Here is a 24605-nt window from a genome sequence, read left to right on the forward strand (position 1 = left end):
GAGCAGAAGGCGCTTGAATCTGCTGACTTGAACCCCACGGTATTCTGGAGGTATGGTGATGATACCTTTGTAGTTTGGCCCCATGGTGAAGATAACTTGCAAGACTTCTTAAGACATCTGGACTCCCTCCACGACCAAATAAAGTTCACAATGGAAATTGAAAAGGAGGGATGCCTTCCTTTCTTGGACATTCTGGTTCGGCGCAGAGTGGATGGCACTTTGGAACATGTTTTTTTTTTTTTCGCCGGCCGGAGTAGCCGTGCGGTTCTAAGCGCGTCAGTTTGGAACCGCGTGACCGCTACGGTCGCAAGTTCGAATCCTGCCTCGGGCATGGATGTGTGTGATGTCCTTAGGTTAGTTAGGTCTAAGTAGTTCTAAGTTCTAGGGGACTGATGACCTCAGTAGTTAAGTCCCATAGTGCTCAGAGCCATTTGAACCATTTTTGACATGTTTTTCGGAAGCCGACGCACACCGATATGTATTTACGTGCAAATAGCTGCCACCATCCTGCCCAGGCGACGAGTGTTCTCCGAACTTTGAACCAGTCTCCCGTGACTTTAGTCACCTTAGCGCGTGATGTAACCGAAGTAGCAAAGGAGCATTTCCGTGCAGGTGCTTCGCGAGTGAAACGCGGTTTCTCAGCATCCTGGTGATGCCCTCGCCGCGGTCAAACAAACTTGGCATCATTCGTGCTACCCTTCTTTGTATTCTAGTATTTCAATATCCCCTGTACGTTCGCACGAATGGTCTGTAAACAACCCCTTTTGTAGACTGACTGCATCTTACCAGTGTGCCATCGAGGAATCACTGTCTGCCAACTGCTTAACTTACAACTGAGCTTGTGGGATATATCCACGTCATGTCCTTCCAAATTGTTGCACACAGCTATTTTGTATGAGCTGACAGTAGCAAATGTGACTCGTTAACACCGCAGTCATTGCGTACTACGTTGTTTACGTTTCCAAAGACCCACAGCTATATACTGCCTATCTTTGCACCATTCTTAAATTTCATCAGGATTTGCCTGGCCTTTTTTTACAGCTTATTTCAAACAGTAATTCATGACGGAGAACTACGTCATCTGCAAAAAATCTGAGCTTATTTTTCATATTGTATGTAAAAAAAAAAAAAAAAAAAGAACCTGTCAATCCAGTGAGAAACTTCGCTTGACACTTCACACGACTGACGACCGTAGTTTCGACAGTAAATAGTGGTGGTGGTGTTGTGTTGTAGCTCAAAACATATGGACTATCATACAATAACGGGACTGGAAACTAACGTGCTATACATCGCACTTGTTTATGTTGAGGCTCAAATGGTACTTCCTGCACGTACTGTCGTTCCCTGCAGGTCTTCCTGTATTTCGCTACAGTTTTCTAGCATTGCAACCCCTCTCTATACGACAGCATCATGAGCGGAAAGAGCCGCCCGGTGTGGCCGTGCGGTTCTAGGAGCTTCAGTCTGGAACCGCGTGACCGCTACGGTCTCAGGGACGAATCCTGCCTCGGGCACGGATATGTGTGATGTCCTTAGGTTAGTTAGGTTTAAGTAGTTCTAAGTTCTAGGGAACTGATGACCACAGATGTTAAGTCCAATAGTGCTCAGAGCCATTAGGGTTTTGCAAAAAGGTACGGCCAAACTTTCAGGAAACATTCCTCACACACAAATAAAGAAAAGATGTTATGTGGACATGTGTCCGGAAACGCTTAATTTCCATGTTAGAGCTCATTTTAGTTTGTGCACCTACGCTCAACGGAGCACGTTATCATGATTTCATACCGGATACTCTACCTGTCGTGCTAGAACGTGTGCCTTTACAAGTACGACACAACATGTGGTTCGTGCACGATGGAGCTCCTGCACATTTCAGTCGAAGTGTTCGTACGCTTCCCAACAACAGATTCGGTGACCGACGGATTGGTAGAGGCGGACCAATTCCGTGGCCTCCACGCTCTCCTGACCTCAACCCTCTTGACTTTCATTTATGGGGGCATTTGAAAGCTCTCGTCTACGCAACTCCGGTACCAAATGTAGAGACTCTTCGTGCTCGTATTGTGGACGGCTGTGATACAATACGCCATTCTCCAGGGCTGCATCAGCGCATCAGGGATTCCCTGCGGCGCTAACGGAGGACGTTTTGAACATTTCCTGTAACAAAGTGTTTGAAGTCACGCTGGTACGTTCTGTTGCTGTGTGTTTCCATTCCATGATTAATGTGATTTGAAGAGAAGTAATAAAATGATCCCTAACATGGAAAGTAAGCGTTTCCGGACACATGTCCACATAACATATTTTCTTTCTTTGTGTGTGAGGAATGTTTCCTGAAAGTTTGGCCGTACCTTTTTGCAAAACCCTGTATATATACGCTAGAAAATTGAAGCGAAATGCAGCGCGCGCGCACACACACACACACACACACACACACACACACACACACACACACACACACACACAAACACTGTGTGATCAAAAGTATCCGGACAACCGGACAACCCTGAAAAATATACGTTTTTCGTATTAGGTGCATTGTGCTGCCACCTTCTGCCAGGTACTCCATATAAAAATGGTTCAAATGGCTCTCGGCACTATGGGACTCAACGTCTGAGGTCATTAGACCCCTAGAACTTAGAACTAGTTAAACCTAACTAACCTAAGGACATCACACAAATCCATGCCCGAGGCAGGATTGGAACCTGCGACCGTAGCGGTCTGGCGATTCCAGACTGCAGCGCCTAGAACCGCTCGGCCACTTCGGCCGGCTACTCTATATAAACGACAGTATCCGTTAGACATAGTGAGAGAGGAGAAGGGGGCGTTGCACAGACCTCTCAGACAGCGAACGTGGTCAGGTGATTGGGTGTCGTTTGTGTCATACGTCTGTACGCGACATTTCCACACTCCTAAACCTTCCTAGGTCCACCGTTTCCGACGTGAAAGTGAACAGGAAATGTGAAGGGTCACGTACAGCACAAAAGCGTACAGGCCGAGCTCGTCTGCTCACTGATAGAGACCGCCGACGGTCGTAGTGTGTAATAGGCAGACATCTATCCACACCATTACACAGAAATTCCATACTGCATCAGGATCCACTGCAAGTACTATGACAAGTAGGCGGGAGGTGAGAAAACTTGGATCTCATGATCGAGCGGCTGCTCATAAGCCACACATCACGCCGGTAAATGCCAAACGACGCCTCGCTCGGTGTAAGGAGCGATTTAACAGGGGAAAAATGTTGTATGGAGTGACGAATAGTGGTACACAATGTGACGAACCGATGGCAGGGTGTGGGTATGGCGAATGTCCGGTGAACGTCATTCGGCAACGTGTGTAGTGCCAACAGTAAAATTCGGAGGCGGTGGTGTTATGGTGTGGTCGTGTTTTTCATGGAGGGGATTGCACCGCTTGTTGTTTTGCGTGGCACTATCACAGCACAGGCCTACATTGATGTTTTAAGCACCTTCTTGCTTCCCACTGTTGAAGAGCAATTCGGGGATGTATCTTTGAGCAAGATTGTACACTCGTTCATAACGCACGTCCTGTGGCGGAGTGGTTACAGGACAATAACATCCCTGTAATGGGATGTTTTGGAGCGCTGACATCGTGCCAGGCCTCACCGACCGACATCGATACCTCTCCTCAGTTGTGTGTGTTTTGCACAGGTTGTTAGGTGCATAAGTGGTGATGGTGTTACTGATGACTAAGGACAGTGTTTACTTCATTTGCAGATTAATTATTGTACCTATAATGAGTAGTGCGTTTTAGGTGGATGGTACCTCCAACTACACTACCGGCCATTAAAATTGCTACAACAAGAAGAAATGCAGATGATAAACGGGTATTCATTAGACAAATATATTATACTAAAACTGACATGTGATTACATTTTCACGGAATTTTGGTGCGTAGATCCTGAGAAATCAGTAGTCAGAACAACCAACTCTGGCCGTAATAAGGGCCTGGGCATTGAATCAAACAGAGCTTGGATGGCGTGTACAGGTACAGCTGCCCATGCAGTTTCGACACGATACCATAGTTCATCGGGAGTAGTGACTGCCGTATTGTGACGAACCGGTTGCTCGGCCACCATTGACCAGACGTTTTTAGTTGGTGAGACGTCTGGAGAATGTGCTGGCCAGGACAGCAGTCGAACATTTTCTGTATCCAGAAAGGCCTGTACAGGACCAGCAACATGCGGTCGTGCATTATCCTGCTGAAATGTTCGATTTCGCAGGGATCGAATGACGGGTAGAGCCACGGGTCGTAACACACCTGAAATGTAACGTCCACTGTTCAAAGTGCTGTCAATGCGAATAAGAGGTGACCGAGACGTGTAACCAATGGCACCTCATACCATCACGCCGGGTGATACGCCAGTATGGCGATGACGAATACGCGCTTCCAATGTGCGTTTACCGTGATGTTGACAAACACGGATGCGACCATCATGATGCTGTAAACAGAACCTGGATTCATCCGAAAAAATGACGTTTTGCCATTCGTGCACCCAGGTTCGTCGTTGAGTACACAATCGCAGACGCTCCTGTCTGTGATGCAGCGTCAAGGGTAACCGCAGCCGTGGTCTCCGAGCTTATAGTCCGTGCTGCTGCAAACATCGTCGAACTGTTCGTGCAGATGGTTGTTGTCTTGCAAACGTCCCCATCTGTTGACTCAGGGATGGAGACGTGGCTGCACGATCCTTTACAGCCATGCAGATAAGATGCCTGTCATCTCGACTGCTAGTGATACGAGGCCGTTGGGATCCAGCACGGCGTTCCAAATTACCCTCCTGAACCCAGCGATTTCATATTCTGCTAACAGTCATTGGATCTCAACCAACGCGAGCAGCAATTTCGCGATACGATATACCGCAATCGCGATAGGCTACAATCCGAACTTTATCAAAGTGGGAAACGTGATGGTACGCATTTCTCCTCCTTACACGAGGCATCACAACAACGTTTCATCAGGCAACGCCGGTCAACTGCTGTTTGTGTGTGAGAAATCGGTTGGAAACTTTCCTCATGTCACCACATTGTAGATGTGACCACCAGCACCGACCTTATGTGAATGCTCTCAAAAGTTAATCGTTTGCATATCACAGCATCTTCTTCTTGTCGGTTAAATTTCGCGTCTGTAGCACGTCATTTCCGTGGTGCAGCAATTTTAATGGCCAGTAGTGTATATATGGTACAAGTAGGCCATTACAGTTTATTTTCCTCTGGGCAGGAGGTCAGGCACTGAAGTGTGGAAGCGTGGACGAAAAATGAGTAGTCTATACTGACAGGCAGAGTCCACTTCCTGGTGTAGTTACAGTGATGCACAAAACATTTGGCAGTAAATTACAACGTATTTTCTGGAAGACTGTTAGACATAGAGACACAACACTAACACACTGAAGTTGTTATATATTAAGGTGCTATAGATAACAATACATATACCTGTGCCACAACCCCTAATATTTAGTGAAAAGTAATGGTCCTACAGTGACGTGACATAAGTCATAGTATTGCTCCTAATACCCTGTCGTAACTCTTTTGCTCGGGATAGTGGGCCGGAGTGGCCGTGCCGTTCTAGGCGCTACAGTCTGGAGCCGAGCGACAGCTACGGTCGCAGGTTCGAATCCTGCCTCTGACATGGATGTGTGTGATGACCTTAGGTTTAATTAGTTCTAAGTCCTAGGCGACTGATGACCTCAGAAGTTAAGTCGCATAGTGCTCAGAGCCGTTTCAGGATAGTGCAGTAACTCGATGTGGCATCGACTCAACAAGTCCTCTGCAGAAGTATTGAGGCACGCTGCCCCTATAGCTGTCCAATGTGTTGCCAGTGCATTATTTTGAGCACGAACTGGCCTCTCAATTGTGTCCCATGTACGTTCGATGATATTCATGTCCAGCGATCTGGGTAGCCAAATCATTGGCTCAAGTTATCCGGAATGTTCTTCAAAGTAATCACGAACAACTGTGGCCCGCTGACGTGGACATCCACCAACATTACATCGTTCTTTGGGAACACGACGTCCATGAATGGCTGCAAATGGTCTCGGTTAGGCTGTGCAGAATCGCATAGACTTTGCACCTCTACTGGTCAGTTTTCCTCTGCTAACTGAATTCAGTCGATTTTCTGTCCCGCGCGTTATCTTGACATCTAAGGTTCAAACCCTTGAGTGGTATGCCTGTAATGTGCTGGGTGGCTCGTAAGTTCTTCAGTGATCTGACTGATGACCGACGGATTTCTCGCTTGCAGATCTACACCTACATCTCTAACAAGGTGGTCGGACTGCTGCTGAGAGCGCGGAAGCAGAAACTGGTCGACTTTGAAGGCGAGACGCTGTTTCAGGTGAGCCACACGTTTTTCTTATTTATTTATTTCTTCATCCTGGCGAGATTGTGAGCATTACGCCCTCTGATACGTCGAGCACTCTACACTCTTCATACTACGCTCACATAACGACACGTGGTACTACGAAAGTATTTCCCACTCTGCATCAGTTACTTTCTTAAAAATTTTATCCGTTATGGATGGGACATCGTGGACGCTAAAATAATGTTGAAATGTACTGAACCACCTTACAAGTAGCAGAATCGCTGGAATTGAATTGGGAAGGAGCAGGCCTTCATCGTGAGAACCGATATTATTCAATCTGTATATTGAGCAAGCAGTGCAGGAAACAAAAGAAAATTTTGGAGTAGGTATTAAAATCCCTGGAGAAGAAATAAAAACTTAGAGGTTTGCTGATGACATAGTAATTCTGTCAGAGACAGCAAAGGAATTGAAAGAGCAGTTGAACGGAATAAATAGTGTCTTGAAAGGAAGATATAAAATGAACATCAACAAAACCAAAACGAGGATAATGGAAAGTAGTCGATTTAAGCTGGGTGATGCTGAGGGAATTAGATTAGGAAATGAGACACTTAAAGTAGTAAAGGAGTTTTGCTATTTGCGGAGCAAAATAACTGACGATGGTCGAAGTAGAGAGGATATAAAATGTAGACTGGCAATGGCAAGGAAGCGTTTCTGAAGAAGAAAAATTTAACATCGAGTATAGATTTAAGTGTCAGGAAGTCGTTTCTGAAAGTATTTGTATGGAGTATAGCCATGTATGGAACTGAAACATGGACGATAAATAGCTTGGACAAGAAGAGAAGCTTTCGGAATGTGGTGCTACAGAAGAATGCTGAAGATTAGATGGATAGATCACATAACTAATGAGGAGGTACTGAATAGAACTGGGGAGAAGAGGAGTTTGTGACACAACTTGACTAGGAGAAGGGATCGGTTGGTAGGACACGTTCTGAGGCATCAAGGGATCACCAATTTAGTATTGGAGGGCAGCGTGGAGGGTAAAAATCGTAGAGGCAGACCAAGAGATGAATACACTAAGCAGATTCAGAAGGGTGTAGGTTGCAGTAGGTTCTGGGAGATTAAGTATCTTGCACAGGATAGAGTAGCATGGAGAGCTGCATCAAACCTGTCTCAGGACTGAACACCACAACAAGAACAACAACAAAATTAAAAATATTTAAAATCTGTGGTCACTTCCCTTGAAACTGTCACTTCCTACCATGTGCTTCAATACCATTCGCCCTGTCAGTAAAGTGAAAATAAAATACACTAAAGAGCCAAAGAAACTGGTACACCTGCCTAATATCGTATAGGGCCCCCGCGAGCATGCAGAAGTGGCGTAACATGACGTGGCATAGACTCCACTAATGTCTGAAGTATTGCTGGAGGGAACTGTCCTTAAATCCGTAAGAGTACGAAGGGATGGAGATCTCTTCTGAACAGCACGTTGCAAGGCATCCCAGATGTGCTCAGTAATGTTCATGTCTGGGACTTCAGTGGAGCCGACCGTTCTAAGTTCTAGTCCCATAATGCTCAGAGCCATTTGAACCATTTTTGAGTTTAGGGGACAGTGGAAGTGTTTAAACTCGAGGGAGTGTTCCTGAAGCCGCTCTGTAACAATTCTGACGTGTGGGCTGTCGCATTGTCCTGTTGGAATTGCCCAAGTCTGTCGGAATGCACAGTGGACGTGAATGGATGCAGCTGATGAGACAAAATTCTAACGTACGTATCACTGGTCAGAGTAGTCTCTAAACGTATCAGGAGTCCCATATCACTCCAACTGCACACGCCCCACGCCATTACAGAGCCCCCATCAGCCTGAACAGACCCCTCCTGATTCATGTTGTTGTCTCTGTACCCATACACGTCCGTCCACTCGATACAATCTGAAAGGAGACTCGTCCGACCAGGCAACTTGTGTCCAGTCATCAGCAGTCCAATGTCGGTGATCACAGGGCGAGGCGAGGCGTAAATCTTTGTGTCATGCAGTCATCAAGGGTACACGAGTGGGTCTTTGGCTCTGAAAGCGCACATTGATGATGTTTCGTTGGATGGCTCGCGTGCTGACACTTGTTGATGTCCCGGCATTGAAAGCTGCACCAATTTGCGGAACGGTTGCACTTCAGAAGTCGAGCAGCTTCCCATGAAGAGATACTTTTTTTTCTCAGTGCTCAGCGACTCTCTGGGTAGTAGAAAGAGCGACACAACTGGACAGTGGATGGCTGGAAGCGAGTGATTTGGGCTGACGAGGCACGATAAACTCTGGTGCACTCAGATGGAAAGATTTGTGTTTGGCAAATGGGTGGAGAACGTTACCTGCCACCATGTGTAGTGCCAATATTGAGGTATGGATGGGGTGATGTTACATTGTGACTGTCTTTTTAGTTATTAGCGTGTGATCCCATTATTGCAGTAACAAAACGCTAAATACGGAAAGATATGAAGAGGCAAAGAAACTGGCACACCCACCTAGTATCGTGTAGGGCCCCTGCAAGCATGTAGATGTGGCGCAACAAGATGTGGCATGGAGTAGACTAATGTCTGAAGTAGTGCTGGAGGGAACTGACACCATGGATCCTATGGGGCTGTCCATAAATACGTAAGAGTATGAGGGGTTGGAGATGCCTTATGAACAGCACGTTGCAAGGCATCCCAGATGTGCTCAATAATGTACGTGTCTGAGGAGTCTGTTGGTCGGCGGAAGTGTTTAACTCTGGAATAGTGTCCCTGGCGCCAGTTTGTAGCAATTATAGACGTGTGGGATGTCGCCTTGTCCTGCTGGAATTGCCCAAGTCCGTCGGAATGCACAGTTGAACTGAATGGATGCAGGTGACCAGGCAGGATGCTTTCGTACGTTATTGACCTAAAATATTATCAATTAAATCATAAAGAATTTCGTTTTATTTACGAAATGACTGTTACTGCTAGGTAACATGCTGTCCTGGTCTTCGGTTCGAAGACTCATTTGTTGCAGCTCTCCGTGCTGCTCTGTCGTCTGCAAGTCTCTTCATCTCCGAAAAGCGGCTGCAGTCTAGATCCTCCTGAATCTGCTTACTACTGCATTCATCTCTTGGTTTCTCTCCACAGTTTTTACCTACCACACTTGCCTCCAGCACTAGTCATCCCTTGAAGTCTCAAGATGTGTCTTGTCAGCCTTAATTAGTTGCCACAAATTCCTCTACTCCCCAGTTCTATTATCCATGTTTTTCTTTTGTTGATGGTCATCTTATATCATCTTTTCAAGACACTGACAAATCTGTTCAATTGCTCTTCCAACTCCTTTGCTGTCTCTGACAGAATACAATGTCATCGACAAAGCTCAAAGTTTTTATTTCTTCTCTCTGAACTTTAATTCCTTCTCCAAATTTTTATCTGGTGTTTTTGCTACCTGCTCAATGTACAGTTTCAATAACTTCAAAGATATACTACTGCCCGCTCTCACTCCCTTCTCAACCACTGTTCACTTTCATGCCTCTCGACTCTTTTTAACTGCCATGTGGTTATTTTACAAGTTGTAAATAGCCTTTCGCTCCCTGTACTTTACCTCTGATACCTTCATAATTTAAAAGAATGTATTCCAGTGAACAGAGTAAAGCTTCCTCTAAGTCTCGAAATCCTATAAAAGCAGGTTTGCCGTTCCTTAACCTATCTTGTAAGGTTAGTTGTAGGGACAGTACGCCTTGTGTGTTCCTACGTACCTGAAGAATCCAAACTGATCTTCTCAGATTTCGGCTTCTGCCAGTTTTTCCATTCTTTTATGAAGAATTCGTTTCAGAATTTTGCAACCATGCAGTGTGAATTACGATTAACATTTCCTTTTAAAGAAGTTGAATAATTTCAAATGCATTTGTAATGGAGGTAAATTAAAGCTTTACTTACTATTGTCAATAATATACAGGGTGCTTATAAATGATTATTAGGGTTTTAACGCTTTATAATATTCATTATATTAAACTTACAGCTATAAATGATATGTCAAATGAAAGAGCAACTCAGTTTTACCAAGAACCTTATAAATGTTCATTGTCAACACCGTTTGTCACACGGCACGCATCAAGTCTATAGCCGAGTTATTCCCAAACATTGATAAGTGTGTCTTCAGTGATTGTAGCAACAGCTGCTTCAATCTGGTTTCTTAATTCAGGCAGGTCTGCTGGTAGCGGAGGCATGTGCACACGATCCTTGATGAAGCCCCAAAGGAAAAAATCGCATGGCGTTAGGTGAGGTGAACGTGGAGGCCATGTAAAGCAAGCCCTGTCATTGGGCCCCTTGCGGCCTATCCAGCGCTTGGGTACAGTGAAGTTCAACCAATCGCGTACTTTGCTATGCCAGTGAGGTGGCGCACTATCTTGCTGGAAAATGAAGTTCTCTGGCTCATCTTCTTCCAACTGATGGAAGAGCCATTGGTCTAGTGTATCAAGATAAGAAGTGCCAGTTACAGTAGGTTCACCAAAAAAGAAAGGCCCATAAACTTTCCGCCGGGATACGGCACAAAAAACAGTAACTTTAGGGGACTCTCGTTGCATTTGCACCAACTCGTGAGGATTTTCCGAGCCCCAGATGCGCACATTGCGCACATTGTGAGTAGTAACATATCCACTAAGGTGAAAGGTCGATTCATCACTGAAGACAACATGACCCATCGTCATGAAACAACATTTCGTTTGAGAAGTTGACACATAATCCATGGTCTGCCGGCTTTAGAGCCTGTAGTAACTGGAAACGGTAAGGACGTAGTTGAACACGTTTTCTTAAAACTTTTCAAACAGTCATCATGGGAACTTGTTGTAATTCACGACTAGCCTTCTGGCCTGATTTCTTTGGGCTATGAGTGAACTTGCTCAACAGTCTCTTCACTAACTCTTGGTCATCCTGTGCTCCTCCTTTTACAAAGGCAGCCGGTATCTTCAAATTGATGATACCATCTACGTATGTTATTATCGCTTGGAGGATCACAACCGAACTTCAGCTGGAACGCACGTTGCACAGTAACTACAGATTCGGTCTTTGCAAACTCCAAAACACAAAACGCTTTCTGTTCACTAGTCGCCATCTTCGCCACTACCGCTTTCTATTGGATTGCGGCGGAAACACTGCGCGCTGTGCATGCGCACTGGTGCCACACACAACCGTTCGAGTTGCTCTTTCATTTGACATATCATTTATAACTGTAAGTTTAATGTAATATTATAAAGCGTTAAAACCCCAATTTCATTTACAAACACCCTGCTTTATTAAAATTTTTATGATATTGCAAGCTGTGAAGAGGTTTAAAAATATTCGTTGCAAATTTGAGGAACTGGTTTCTACGTCGAGGAGTATAGATGTCGTCCTATTGCACATACATACAGGCATGAAGTGTTAAGACCCTCACGGTACTAATTGACCAATGGTGCTTACCTGATACAGTACTATATATATATAGCTGTACCCTACCTTATTCCTTTGAAACTGGAACTAACATGCAAATTAATTCTTTACTTTCCCAGAGATTGGAGCGTTCCATACTGTGAAATATTTTCGAAATTTTTAGAATATTGTGAAGTAAAAATGTCTTTTAATGAAGATATTGTGAAAGTAAGAGAAGCTACAAATGAAATCAGTCGATTCATTACAAAGTGAAATGTCAAAGGTGAGGTTGAAATCTTGTGATGTCTATTTGTATAGGCAGATGAGAAATCCAATAAAGCATACACAAAACTGAGCTAATTTGGTTGAAAATAATAGAGAAACAAATACCTGTGAAGACTGTATAAAAATACAGTCAATAGAGAATCGTCAGCAATCGTCACCAGTTTATAATGAAATGATCAGATATGTCTGGTGGGCTTCCAGGCTTTCTGAAGAAAGAGATGTTTTTCATAAATGTCAATGGAGTATGTTTTCCAACAGATCTTTTTAAGAAAAGTTGTTCATGTAAAGAATGGTCCTTCATTTTTCCGAGCTATACAGTGTTTAGTAATATACTTTGTTTGGAGTTTTTTAGTGGTTTTATGTTCTGTCAACTTTTTCTCATTATTGCTCCCATGCATTGTGCTGTACTAGAACTTTGTTTTGTAATGATGTTATAAATTAATCGCAAATGCGTACTGTGGTTACTGAGCCATTGTGTATTATAAAATTGTGTTATATACTTAATGTCCAGTGGCATCACTTACGCAGAAAAAATGCGTCTCCTGGTCCCAGTTTCTCCTGTTTTTTTGCGGTCATAAATTGTCACACAGAACCACCAGTTTGATTTACATTTTGTTTCTTTGTTTGAATTTTGTATTACGAGTGGTCTATGATTTTACCATTTTTAGGATTTTGTACATCAGCAAGTATAAACGGAACCCTTGGCCTTCTTTCTGTCTGTTCGTCTATCTGTCCGTCCAGTAGTTCAAAACCTTTTTTCTCAGGAATGGGTGCACATAACAAATTGAAATTTATGTCACATATTAAGGTCTATGGTCCCCTGGTGACGTAAAAAAGTGAAGCAGCTTTGTCAATTCAATCAAAAGATCCGGCCATTTGTCTCAAGCAAACTCACTCATTAAAATCGATAGGGTACCTCCTCCTGAGGTAGCACCTTGAAATTTGGCAGGAACAAAGGTTTCACAGTAGAAGTAAAAGAAGAAATCCAAAAATCGTTAATTTATAATTATATCAAACCAAAAAAATAAAGATTTCCTTTGTCATTTGTTATCTGCCTTTTGACTTAAAATTAAAACCTTATCGAAACTGTTGGAATACTTCGGATCGATATCTTGCCAGTATCAGTATCGATAACAGCCGAAAGTCGTCGAGATGGTCGATTCTTCGAATGAATGAACTGTATATGTACGTAATTAAGTTCACAGAGTACGCGAGTCCTAATGGAACCTGGCCAGTTTTTCGTTCCTGCCCCTCTTTCTCTTCCCTGGTTTGCTTTCCTCTGTGATCCTAATTGTATCATATATGGTTTATGTACTGTTATTATGCACTTGTTTTTATTGTGTATATTTAGGTTCAGGGTCAGGTTTTAGTTCATACTCTCTTCCCTGGTTTGATTTCCTCTGTGATCCTAATTTTATCATATATGGTTTATGTACTGCTATTATGCACTTGTTTTTATTGTGTATATTTAGGTTCAGGGTCAGGTTTTAGTTCATACTCTCTTCCCTGGTTTGATTTCCTCTGTGATCCTAATTTTATCATATATGGTTTATGTACTGTTATTATGCACTTGTTTTTATTGTGTATATTTAGGTTCAGGGTCAGGTTTTAGTTCATACTCTCTTCCCTGGTTTGATTTCCTCTGTGATCCTAATTTTATCATATATGGTTTATGTACTGCTATTATGCACTTGTTTTTATTGTGTATATTTAGGTTCAGGGTCAGGTTTTAGTTCATACTCTCTTCCCTGGTTTGATTTCCTCTGTGATCCTAATTTTATCATATATGGTTTATGTACTGTTATTATGCACTTGTTTTTATTGTGTATATTTAGGTTCAGGGTCAGGTTTTAGTTCATACTCTCTTCCCTGGTTTGATTTCCTCTGTGATCCTAATTTTATCATATATGGTTTATGTACTGCTATTATGCACTTGTTTTTATTGTGTATATTTAGGTTCAGGGTCAGGTTTTAGTTCATACTTTCATTGTCAAGTTGTTCATCTTTTTAAAGTGATTTCAAACAGCATCACTATACCAACTCAGTCTGTAAGTTAAATTCCTATAAGCTAAGTTTTGTAATGCCGCTAATTGTATCTTGCATGTTTCATGCACTATTGTGTATACTCTTCTCTTTATAATGTTTTTAGTTCTTATTTATGTATTTATGCTTGTTATCCACTTTCTGGTTCCATTATCACATTGTTATGTTATTTATGTGGGCACAGCATAACATCCAGCATTGTATACAAATGCCACATGGTGACATTATACACACACACACACACACACACACACACACACACACACACACACACACAGATATCCCTCTCCGTTGACATTCCTGGAAACTTCTATTTCTTCAGAGAGCCTGGAAGTGTACCAGGCATATCAGATCATTTCATTATAAATTGATGACAACAGCTGATGATGCTCTATTCATTGATCGATAGTATTTCTAGACAGTTTCACGAGAATCTGTTTCTCTATTATTTCCAACTAGATAATTTCACTTTTGTATATGCTTTATTTGATTTGTCATCTGTCTATAAAAAAAGACATTACAAGATTAAACAAGGGGAATACACATCTTTTAAACTCGCCTTTGACATTTTATTCTATAATGGAACATGACTGATTTCATCTGCAGCTTCTCATACTTTCACAATATCTTTATTAAGAGACATTTTTACTTCATAGTATTTTAAAAATTCCAATAATATTCCATAGTATAGAATGCTCGAATCTTTTTAAAAGTAAAGAATGAACTGGCACGCTAATTCCAGTTTCAGAGGAATAAGGAAAGGTACCACTATGTACATAATGCTGTATGGTCGACTACTCCCATGAGGGTCTTGACACTTCATGATCTTCTGCCCATATGCATGTCTTTATGCTTGTTATGTACTTTTTGGTTTCAATATCACATTGTTAGCTATTTCTGTGGGCACAGTGTAACATACATATTTGTATACTAATGCCACCTGGTGATGTATTTATATAAACTTGTTATGATCTCCTGATGACTTTACCTGACGTTAAGTGATGGCATTATCAGAAAACAGTTGGCAGCTCAGTCTGTCGCCTAAATCGTGTGAACAGAGTAAGAACAGGAGGGTGCCTGTAACACTGACTTGGGGAACCCCAGACATCACTCTGGTTTCGCAAGATGACTCCCCATCAGTAACTAGGAACTGTGACCTTTCCAGCAGGAAACAGCAAATCTAGTCACACAACTGAGACGATACTCCATGTATGCACAATTACGCGAGAAGCCACTTATGATGAATCATGTCAAAAGCCGTCTGGATATCTTAAATATTGAGCCAATGTGAGATACTCATTACTTTGTATTTCACAATAACGATATTTTCCACATTCATGCTGCATATTTGAGTCAGAAGATTTATCTCTTTGAGGTATTTCATTATGTTCGGTCACAGTATGCGCCCCAAAATCCTAAGTTTCTTTTTTTTAATTTGCAGAGGAGGGATGACGACGTGCCAATAGTGTTGCTGATGCCCCTGGAGCAGGTGCGAGAACACTTCCTCAAGCAGGACGGCGAGTAGGCAGCAGAGGCTCTGCTGACACCACCACCCGTCGATGCCATGCCACAATGAGGCGGCCATCCTGATCCGAGAAGATTTTATAAAATGTCTCCCTCCACTTGATAGACCTGGGCACTATGGCCATAAAATCTTTCTGGGACAGTGTGAGCCGGCACAAACCACATACTGGGGAAACACTTCACAGCAGAAGGCTGTATGTAACTTGTCTAGCATGAGATTATATATATATATATATATATATATATATTATATATATATATATATATATATATATATAGAGAGAGAGAGAGAGAGAGAGAGAGAGAGAGAGAATCTCATGCTAGAAAAGTGACATACAGCATTATGCTGTGAAGTGTTTCCCCAGTAAGTGGCTTGTGCTGGCTCATATATATATTCTCCTCTTCCCTACCATTTCCAGGGTTTTGCAGATTTTGTTTCACTATGTAACAGTGTGGATGGATGCTCTTTCAGGTGCCAGTCACCTAGATCACCAAAGGAAGTCGTGTGTAGTGAAACTCTGAATGGTGTGAACTTCATTCTGTTTCTTATACTAATTTAAATGTTTGTGTATCAGATTGGCTGAGGTGGAAGTTGGAGACCACCTCAGCTTTTGCCTAAATGAGCGTATATATATATATATATATATATATATATATATATGGTCATCAAACAGTCAGTATAAATTTGAAAACTGAATAAATCACGGAATAATGTAGGTAGAGAGGTACAAATTCACACACATGCTTGGAATGGCATGGGGTTTTATTAGAACCAAAAAAATGCAAAAGTTCAAAAAATGTCTTACAGATGGCGCTTCATCTGATCAGAATAGCAATAATTAGCATAACAAAGTAAGACAAAGCAAAGATGATATTTTTTAAAGGAAATTCTCAATATCTGTTGGACATTTTGTGAATGTTGTTTTTTTTGTTCTAATAAAACACCATGTCATTCTAAGCATGGGTGCCAATTTTTACCTCTCTATCTACATTCTTCTGTGGTTTATTACGTTTGAAATTTATACTAACTTTTTGATCACCTGGTATATATGTATATGTGTGTGTGTGTGTGTGTGTGTGAAGTTAAAAGTAGGCAGTATAATGCTGTATATCATCCCCTTATTTCTTGTACCCTTTTCATTTTATTTATTAACGTTCATTTCATCATAAAGGCCTGCATAATATGGAATTGTTATGTATGTGGATGGAGTGAGAGTCATAGAGATAAGAGACAGAGAGTTTATACTCATAGTCTGTAGCTGCAAATATTTATAAGAATGCAAACATTTTCCTGAATCTTTATACATTACAGATACAATAAATACAATTTTTCTCACATTGGCATTCAGGCAGTTAAAAAAAATAAGAATTCTTGATATGATTTTAGAAGTTATACATTCATATATGTATAAACTAGGAAAATCCTTTAATCGAAAATGCTGCAAGAATTTTCACAGAAAAACTATCTTGAGTTAAAGTGCATGGAATTCCCATTCACTGCATAAGATTAGGACTTTATGCTGCCTCAATAGCTGACTGTGGAAAACATAAGCAAAATAAACTTTTAAGTTTTCAGCAATTGTAAAAATGCTTGGTGTTACAATTAATGGTGAGAAAACAAAATTGTGATACTAAGCAAATTAAAAATGAAGAGAGCATCTGACATCTAAATTGAAGAGAACTGTATTGGGATAGTTGATAAATTTTGTTGTTTATGCCCCTTAACTACAGAACACAAAACAGATGTAGTATCGAAATCAGAAACAAAATTGCAACAACTATATGTGCTTTTAGCGAAAGAAGAGAACCGCTAGTGAATGTGTAACTTACTATAGAGATGGAAAAGGAACTGTCAAGACATCTGCATGGAGCGTATTCCTTTATGGCTGTGAGAACTGGACGCTGCCTGGACATAGGCAGACAGTGGTCGGGTGAGATGGGAATGTGGCCTCTGGAGAATGTCTGATGAGGCATACTGGACAGAAAGAAATGATGAGGATGTCCCGGAAGAGATCGATGAGATGCGAAACTTCATAGCAGCTACCTGGAAAAGGAAGACGAATCTCTGTAGTCACCCACTGAGAAACAGTATGTTTTTAATCAATGTATTGGAAAGAAACATTTTGGGGCAGAAAACTGACAGGATGCCAAGAAAGCATATAGTCTGTTGGAAGCAACAAAGTGCCAAAACTATCAAGAAATGAAGAGAATAGCACAACATATGGGAGAATGGTTGTAAAGACATGATGATTGTAATGGTGCTTTCATGTGCTCCAAGCGAGACACTGAGTCTTTGGTTGAAGCACATGAACCACTTACAGCTCAACAGCCAGTGGCAAAATCAGAGTACTGATAATGAGAGTGATGATTATCTTCAAATATACATTACAGAAACGAGCATACAAAGTATCAGAGCAGATATCTGTGGCTGGCTGACGACGAAACTAAAATTCTTCGTGCAAGAGTTACTAATAAAATACAGTTTAGGAGGAGCCAAAATGATTTGTTACTAGCCAACCCTGTCTGGCAATTTTTTGTACAGTGATCTGATCAACTTATTGTTAACAGTAGCTCATAGTTTTATTCTACGTAATACACGACTTATGAACATCTTCAGCACAAGAACACAATATGTGTAAGTAACGTAAACTGTTTTCTTTCATGATGGTTTGTAATTCCCTGTGTACTTTAGTGTGTGTACATTCACAAGTTTGTGATAAGTTCTTTTTACTGATTTTCAACTGAAAATATATTTAAGGGTTTTTACTTACTTTATAGTCTCCAGTTTAATTTGATTTAGAACATAACAATTGTGTGAAAACCTCTTGCATATATTTGTTTTTCGAAATGTTTCACCTGCTAGAGTGTATCATTTCTGTGGTCAATGGAATTCACAGTTTATCAGATCAAACCAAACACCCATTATTCGTGTTTTATTCAGATATTTAGCATATAGTGACTGTAATGAAAATGTTTTGATCTCTGCAAATGTTCTTTGCATTTATAATTTTCATGTGACAGACAACAGTCATTATTAGCAATGGTCTTTTGATTACTAACTTCTCCACTTTACCGTAATTGACATATGCTTTTGATACTGACATACGGATCAAATAACTGAACAAATTGTCAGTATGAAACTGTGTAAGATCAAGATTCCTTTTGCTGAAAAATTATTCAGTGACAATTTTCTTAAAAAAGACAGTATCATACGGGAAAAAATTTTTCATTCATTGCTGAAGTTGAAAGTGTGATGTCACTTCCATTGCATTAAAATGACAATAATATTCTGTAGTTGTAAAAGCATACTTTAAGACATGTTAAAAGACTACTGTTTATTTCATCACAATATGAAAAATTATTTATTGCAAACGTTATAAATAAATTTAAAAGTTTTGAGTATTACATGTGTTTCATTATGTTCACTCATAGAGTAATGAATACAGCCTTGACTCATAAGTACTTCCAGTGAAGGTAAATAGCCACACAGAATGAGATTTTCGTTCTGCAGCAGAGTGTGCGCTGATATGAAACTCCCTGGCAGATTAAAACTGTGTGCCCGACCGAGACTCGAACTCGGGACCTATGCCTTTTGCGGGCAGGTGCTCTACCAACTGAGCTACCCAAGCATCACTCATGACCCATCCTCACAGCTTGCCCACGAAATGCAAAGGTCCCGAGTTCGAGTCTCAGTCCAGCACAAAGTTTTAATCTGCCAGGAAGTTTCAAATAGCCACACACTATGGAAATCAAACATCAAACTAAGCATAAAAAATGGATATCTGATACATTTGTCTACTTATAGGAACTTAGTTTATTGCCAGTTCATTGAGGACCAGTACTGGGCCCACTCTTGTCCCTAACTTAAACAAATGAGCTTCGACTGACATACAAAAGTGGTGACAAAATTGTAATTTTTTTCTGACAAGACATATACACTAACCAAGGCTTACAACCTTCAGAAAAGGCGCAGATGATAACTGCAAATTCCCATCAGTTTTGTGAAGTTCACATTTTAGCTCTTAATCTCACAAAGGTCTTTGGTATGCGAATGCAAAGAAGTAATAAATGACCTGTTATGGCTAGAAGTGAACATTAATGCTCATACCCTAAATGTCACATTGCTGGGTAGGATGCTGGTGAGGCAGAGGTGAGGAAATGATTAGGTGGTGCTTGCTGTTGGGCGGGGGGAAGGAGGGGAGGATAGTCTTCTGAGGAGATGTTTTTATGCCAGTGAAATTAATTCACCTTCAATGAGGATGATTATACAATTTATTCTCGCACAGGCAATTCGGACTTGTTTGCATACTTGCACGAGAGGTTCATATCCTGTAATCTGGCTGATAATTGATTTCGTTCTTACCATGTCTTTCAAGTGGTGAGAAGTCTCTCCTGTCAATTTTCCTCAACACAATAAAATGTTATATTTATCAGAGAATAACAAGCAAATAGAGTTTATTGATACATCTAGCAGTGATAAAATCTCTGTTACTAAATAGCGTATCTGGTGTACAGTTACAGTTGCATGTTACCTCCGTTACCTTCCAGAGGCAACAAAAATTTTATTTTCAAAATTTAATACAATGTAATTTAACATTTTCGGTTATTTTCACTTCTTCACAGATTATGAAACCATAAAGGTAGGTCTGTGGTTATATGTTAGTGGTCAGACCATCTGCCTAATAAGCAAGAGACCCAGGTTCGAATTCCGATCAGACACAAATTTTCAACTTTCCCCATTGATTTAGATCAATGACCACTTACAGCCAATGTCTGTGCTTTCTTTATGTCTCCAACTGCTGTTATATTCTTTGTATTTCTTTAGAAGGTCAAATGTTCTGGGCATTTGCCATTTTAACTACATACTTCATGTTACCTTGGTACTGAGTTGGCAATATATTTTTGCACCTGTAAGTAGAGGGAAGAATCATGCCTCATAGTTGACAATACTTGGCCCCTGTTAGTTATGATCACGACAGTGCATTATAAAATTTGCATCACTGTGTATAAATTCTACTGTTGGAAAGCAGATTACCCATCATGGTGTCCTCAGGTGAAAATGAATGTGTTCTTTCAGGGAAAAGAAAATCAATCACACAAAGCAATAAGAGAAATATAATAAAGCTAGCAAGACTGAGAGGAGTATCCTGTAAGAACTACTCTCTTAAGAACGTAGATGCCAAAATAATTGGTGGAGAGTGCAGGTAATTTCGTATTATTTAGTATTTTGGTCCCTTAAATTAAATAAGTTCTACAAGGGGACAGCTGTCTTCATAGAAACGTCATTCAAACAGAAGAGTGTAGCATAAGTTGACTACATCATTTCATTTAAGATTCTAGCAACCTTAGCTATACTGTGGGATTGTCATTTATCAATGCTCTGGTCAAGCATACCTCAGATGTTGCCCTAAGCCAGCATGTTGAACTACCTAGAAATATATGCTAACCTTCTGGGCCAGCCGCTGTGGCATATCGGTTCTAGGCGCTTCAGTCCGGAACCGCGTGAGTGCTACAGTCGCAGGTTCGAATCCTGCCTCAGGCGCGGATGTGTGTGATGTCCTTAGGTTATTTAGGTAAGTAGTTCTAAGTCAAGGTGACTGATGACCTCAGATGTTAAGTCCCACAGTGCTTAGAGCCATTTGAACCATTTTAACCTTCTGGTAAAGAGCCCATAGAAAAAGAAAAAGATGGAGGCCTTCACAAAATCACAGTAAGTGGAAGATCGCTACAGTGAATTTTATGTGGACATTGCGAAGAACACTTTGGTGGAATAAAATAACGAATTATAAGCCTAATATGAACTTGGTACATGTTTTTCTATTTAATTTACTATTCAAGTATAATAAGAAGTGGGGTCATGTACAAGGATTAAAAAGCCAATAAAATAGTTACTTTTTAAAATTATATGTTTGTTATTTTTTGTAAATTTCGTAGAAGGGCACAAGTGCAGAGTTTTTGAGATGTAGTAACATTCTCGGCCTAGTCGGTACAAGAGATTTCAGATTAACCATCCTCATTAAGAGCTGTTGTACTCTGTTCTGGAACGGAAAACTCGGAGAAAACTCATGAGATATGGTAATAGACAAATATATTTTTTCGTACCCAAAAATTCGATCAGGTGGACGTATGTGTCTGTGCAGGGAATGGGGAAGAGGTTTTTACATCCGGCATATGAGGACGATGTACAGGAGGTACAGCGTCTCTTTTGAAATATTCAAGCCGATATATTTGAAGTAAATATTAAAAGGACTCTGAATAATATTATATGGACATAAATGACAAATTAATTATGAAAATGTATTAAATTAGCTTCAAAGAAAGACTAATTGATTGCAATGTAATAAAAAGACATTATTTATAGAAGATGAGATCGTAGTGCATAACGTTCTCGAAACTAACATTATTATCTTTGTCATTATATATAAGAGAAAAAGGATATTTAAAATCACTTCGAGTCAGATCATTTCTTGTGCTGTACATAAGGTACGCTTGCTATTGTAAAGTGGTAGCTTTTGTTCTATTTGTTCTCGTACGTAGCGAATAATTCAAGTGTGTATTCTGTGCTTAGTGGAAATATATTTACAAGACGTGAGTGTATTGTGTTACTTAACGAACGCACACAAACAATTCTTCGTTAATTAATAATTGCAATAAGTTATTTAGCATTTTTTCAGAGTCTGCGGAGCCAAGACCACCTACAATACATCAGACCACAACACAGAAACCAAGATGGCGGCAGTCTTAGGCCAAGTATTTCAGCGGTACCCTAATACGAATTATTTACAAACTTCCTAAATGGAAAGTAGATTCTAAATTGCGTAAGAAATGTCGTATTGTTATGTATTTTTCTATATTCAAACTTAAATAAAAAGTTGTTACTAACGTCACAAATTACATAATAAGTACTATGACGAAGTAAAATTTGGAGATGCAACTCAAAATCAAATTCAAACAACTACTACACAACGAATGTAAATGGCATTTTTGGACACTAATAATAATTTGCAAAATAGAAGCTACATAGCAACAATAAGTGAAGCATGTAACTCAAGCTCAAAATTGTATTAAACAATATGTAGTTAATTCTAGTCACTGTCATTATGTAATATGCTAGAAGTGGTTTGATTTTGAATACCTGTTGGATTTATTTGCTGCTCAGCTTGGCCACTTTGCGTTTTGTTATTTTTGCTGCAATGTCATCACGAGTTCCTCTTTTTGGTTTTACTCATGTTCGAGCAATTACCTTTGAAACACACTTTTCATTCAATAATATTGTGTAATTATTAGTAAAAATATTTGAAAGCAATTTAATACTTTTCTTGATTATTGTCTTTAAAGGAATGCCACATTTACACACATCACTGACGTCACTAATGGCATTTTGTCACAATTCAGATCCTAAGGCAAGTACTGCGGCTCTTTGATTGTCAAGTTTGAGAAATTCTGGTTCATATGTGCTGCTAATCAGAACCTGAGAAAGTTTATATAGATTACAACGCAAGGAAATCATTATAGAAGCAGGGCACTTCAGTCCCCCACGATTCAGTTGGTTGAAATAGGAAATGAGTTCTATGGTTTCACACTGCAACAAAACTTCATCCTCTTTCTGTAACATTTCTTCACAAACTGAACATTTTCCACCTTTTCGCAGCTTTTCAAGCACTGTTTTGCTGGTGTAGCTAGCAGTACAAACCAAGACTCTCAAATCTTCATCCATCATGGGCATGTTTACAGGAAAGAGAGCTATTACTTCTTTATAATCAGAATGTAAAGATGATGCCATGAAAACCTGCATTGTACCTGCTGTTGTAGTATCTGAAGTATTCTCTGCAACACCAAGTATCTTTCCTTCCTTATAAGAGAATTTTGAATGAACATACTTCATCTAGCATCACTGAAATTACCTTGTCACTTTCCTGAAGAAATTTATTTTTTTCCCTCAAAAAAACTACCTGTGATGGACCAATACAAGGTTTATTTGGATCCATTTTGCATAGAAACTGCCTTAAATAGACAGGATAAGAATGTTAACACATTTCTTTTTCTCAAGTGATGGTGGGCACCAGGAAATGAAAAGCAAATGGTTGCCGCCCATATCAAAAGCTCAGGAGAATACCTACTTTGCTTTGTTATTGCAAGTTGTAATTGCTTCAAAACAAATTCTATTTTAGGTGCTATTTCAGCATCAAAATCACTACCAGCTTTCAGTGCTTGTTTGAGAACATTGACTAAAATTATAATCTTGTCAATGGTGCCAATAGAGTTATCTGTGAAACCATTTAGGTGACTCACCAGATTGTCAAATTTCGTGCACTTGTCACATTTCAAGTTCTCTTTCTCCCCACTCTGTAATATCCATATCAAGGTTTCTGTAAACAAACACACATTTTTCGTGGCACACGTATTGGTTCACTATTTCCCACAGGAAAAATGTCTTTCCTAACCACAAACTCAGGTTCAAAATGCTTAATGCATACCACAGTTTTATCGTTCACTTCAAAATTATCTCTGTGAATTAGTTTAATCCATTTGTTCCTCAATGCTGTTTCTTTGGGAAACTTAAATGTTGTGGTATCGTATGTTTTGCCGTAATTGGATTTACATCCTGGTATAGGCCTACAACAGCTACAATGCATCGCAAGAACAGTTTACACTTTAAATTATGCTGAACTTACTACAGAATCCAGAAAATAAATACTAGAATAGCACTTGTGACGACATTCACAGCATATAACATAAATAACAGGCAGTAATAAATGCTTTCGCTTCTCTTGAACGTCATGTATACAATGTTACACACATATGTTATGGAAACACAAGCACGCTGGTTTGTTTCCCCCACAATTGCCGCCATATTGTCAACTATCGATATCTGCCTTAAGGTCTGATTTATTGTAGGTGCTCTTGGCGGAGCGAGCAGCGGTCATCTTTGACTGGCAACAATTGGCCGCCATTACGCTGTGTATTTAAATTTACTTTTTTATATAATATATCACCACAGCCGGAGAAGAAAGCATCATTTTAAGTCATTCAATAAACTAATGTGCAAAGCTTCACTAATT

At 40.3% G+C, this 24605-nt stretch overlaps 1 protein-coding gene across 1 annotated transcript in view; it reads left to right on the forward strand.

Annotated features, from left to right (window-relative positions):
• The window catches only part of LOC126212810 (actin-binding Rho-activating protein-like), a 190988-nt gene extending 174109 nt beyond the window's left edge, over positions 1-16879 (forward strand). Inside the window, exons 4-5 of the mRNA XM_049940218.1 lie at positions 6244-6336; positions 15461-16879. Coding sequence (XP_049796175.1) covers positions 6244-6336; positions 15461-15544 — 177 coding nt within the window. The 3' untranslated portion in view covers positions 15545-16879. The remainder of the gene's footprint in view (positions 1-6243; positions 6337-15460) is intronic.
• The last annotated feature ends 7726 nt before the right edge of the window (positions 16880-24605 follow it).

Source organism: Schistocerca nitens, chromosome 11 (genome assembly GCF_023898315.1).
Source record: "Schistocerca nitens isolate TAMUIC-IGC-003100 chromosome 11, iqSchNite1.1, whole genome shotgun sequence".
NCBI lineage: Eukaryota > Metazoa > Arthropoda > Insecta > Orthoptera > Acrididae > Schistocerca > Schistocerca nitens.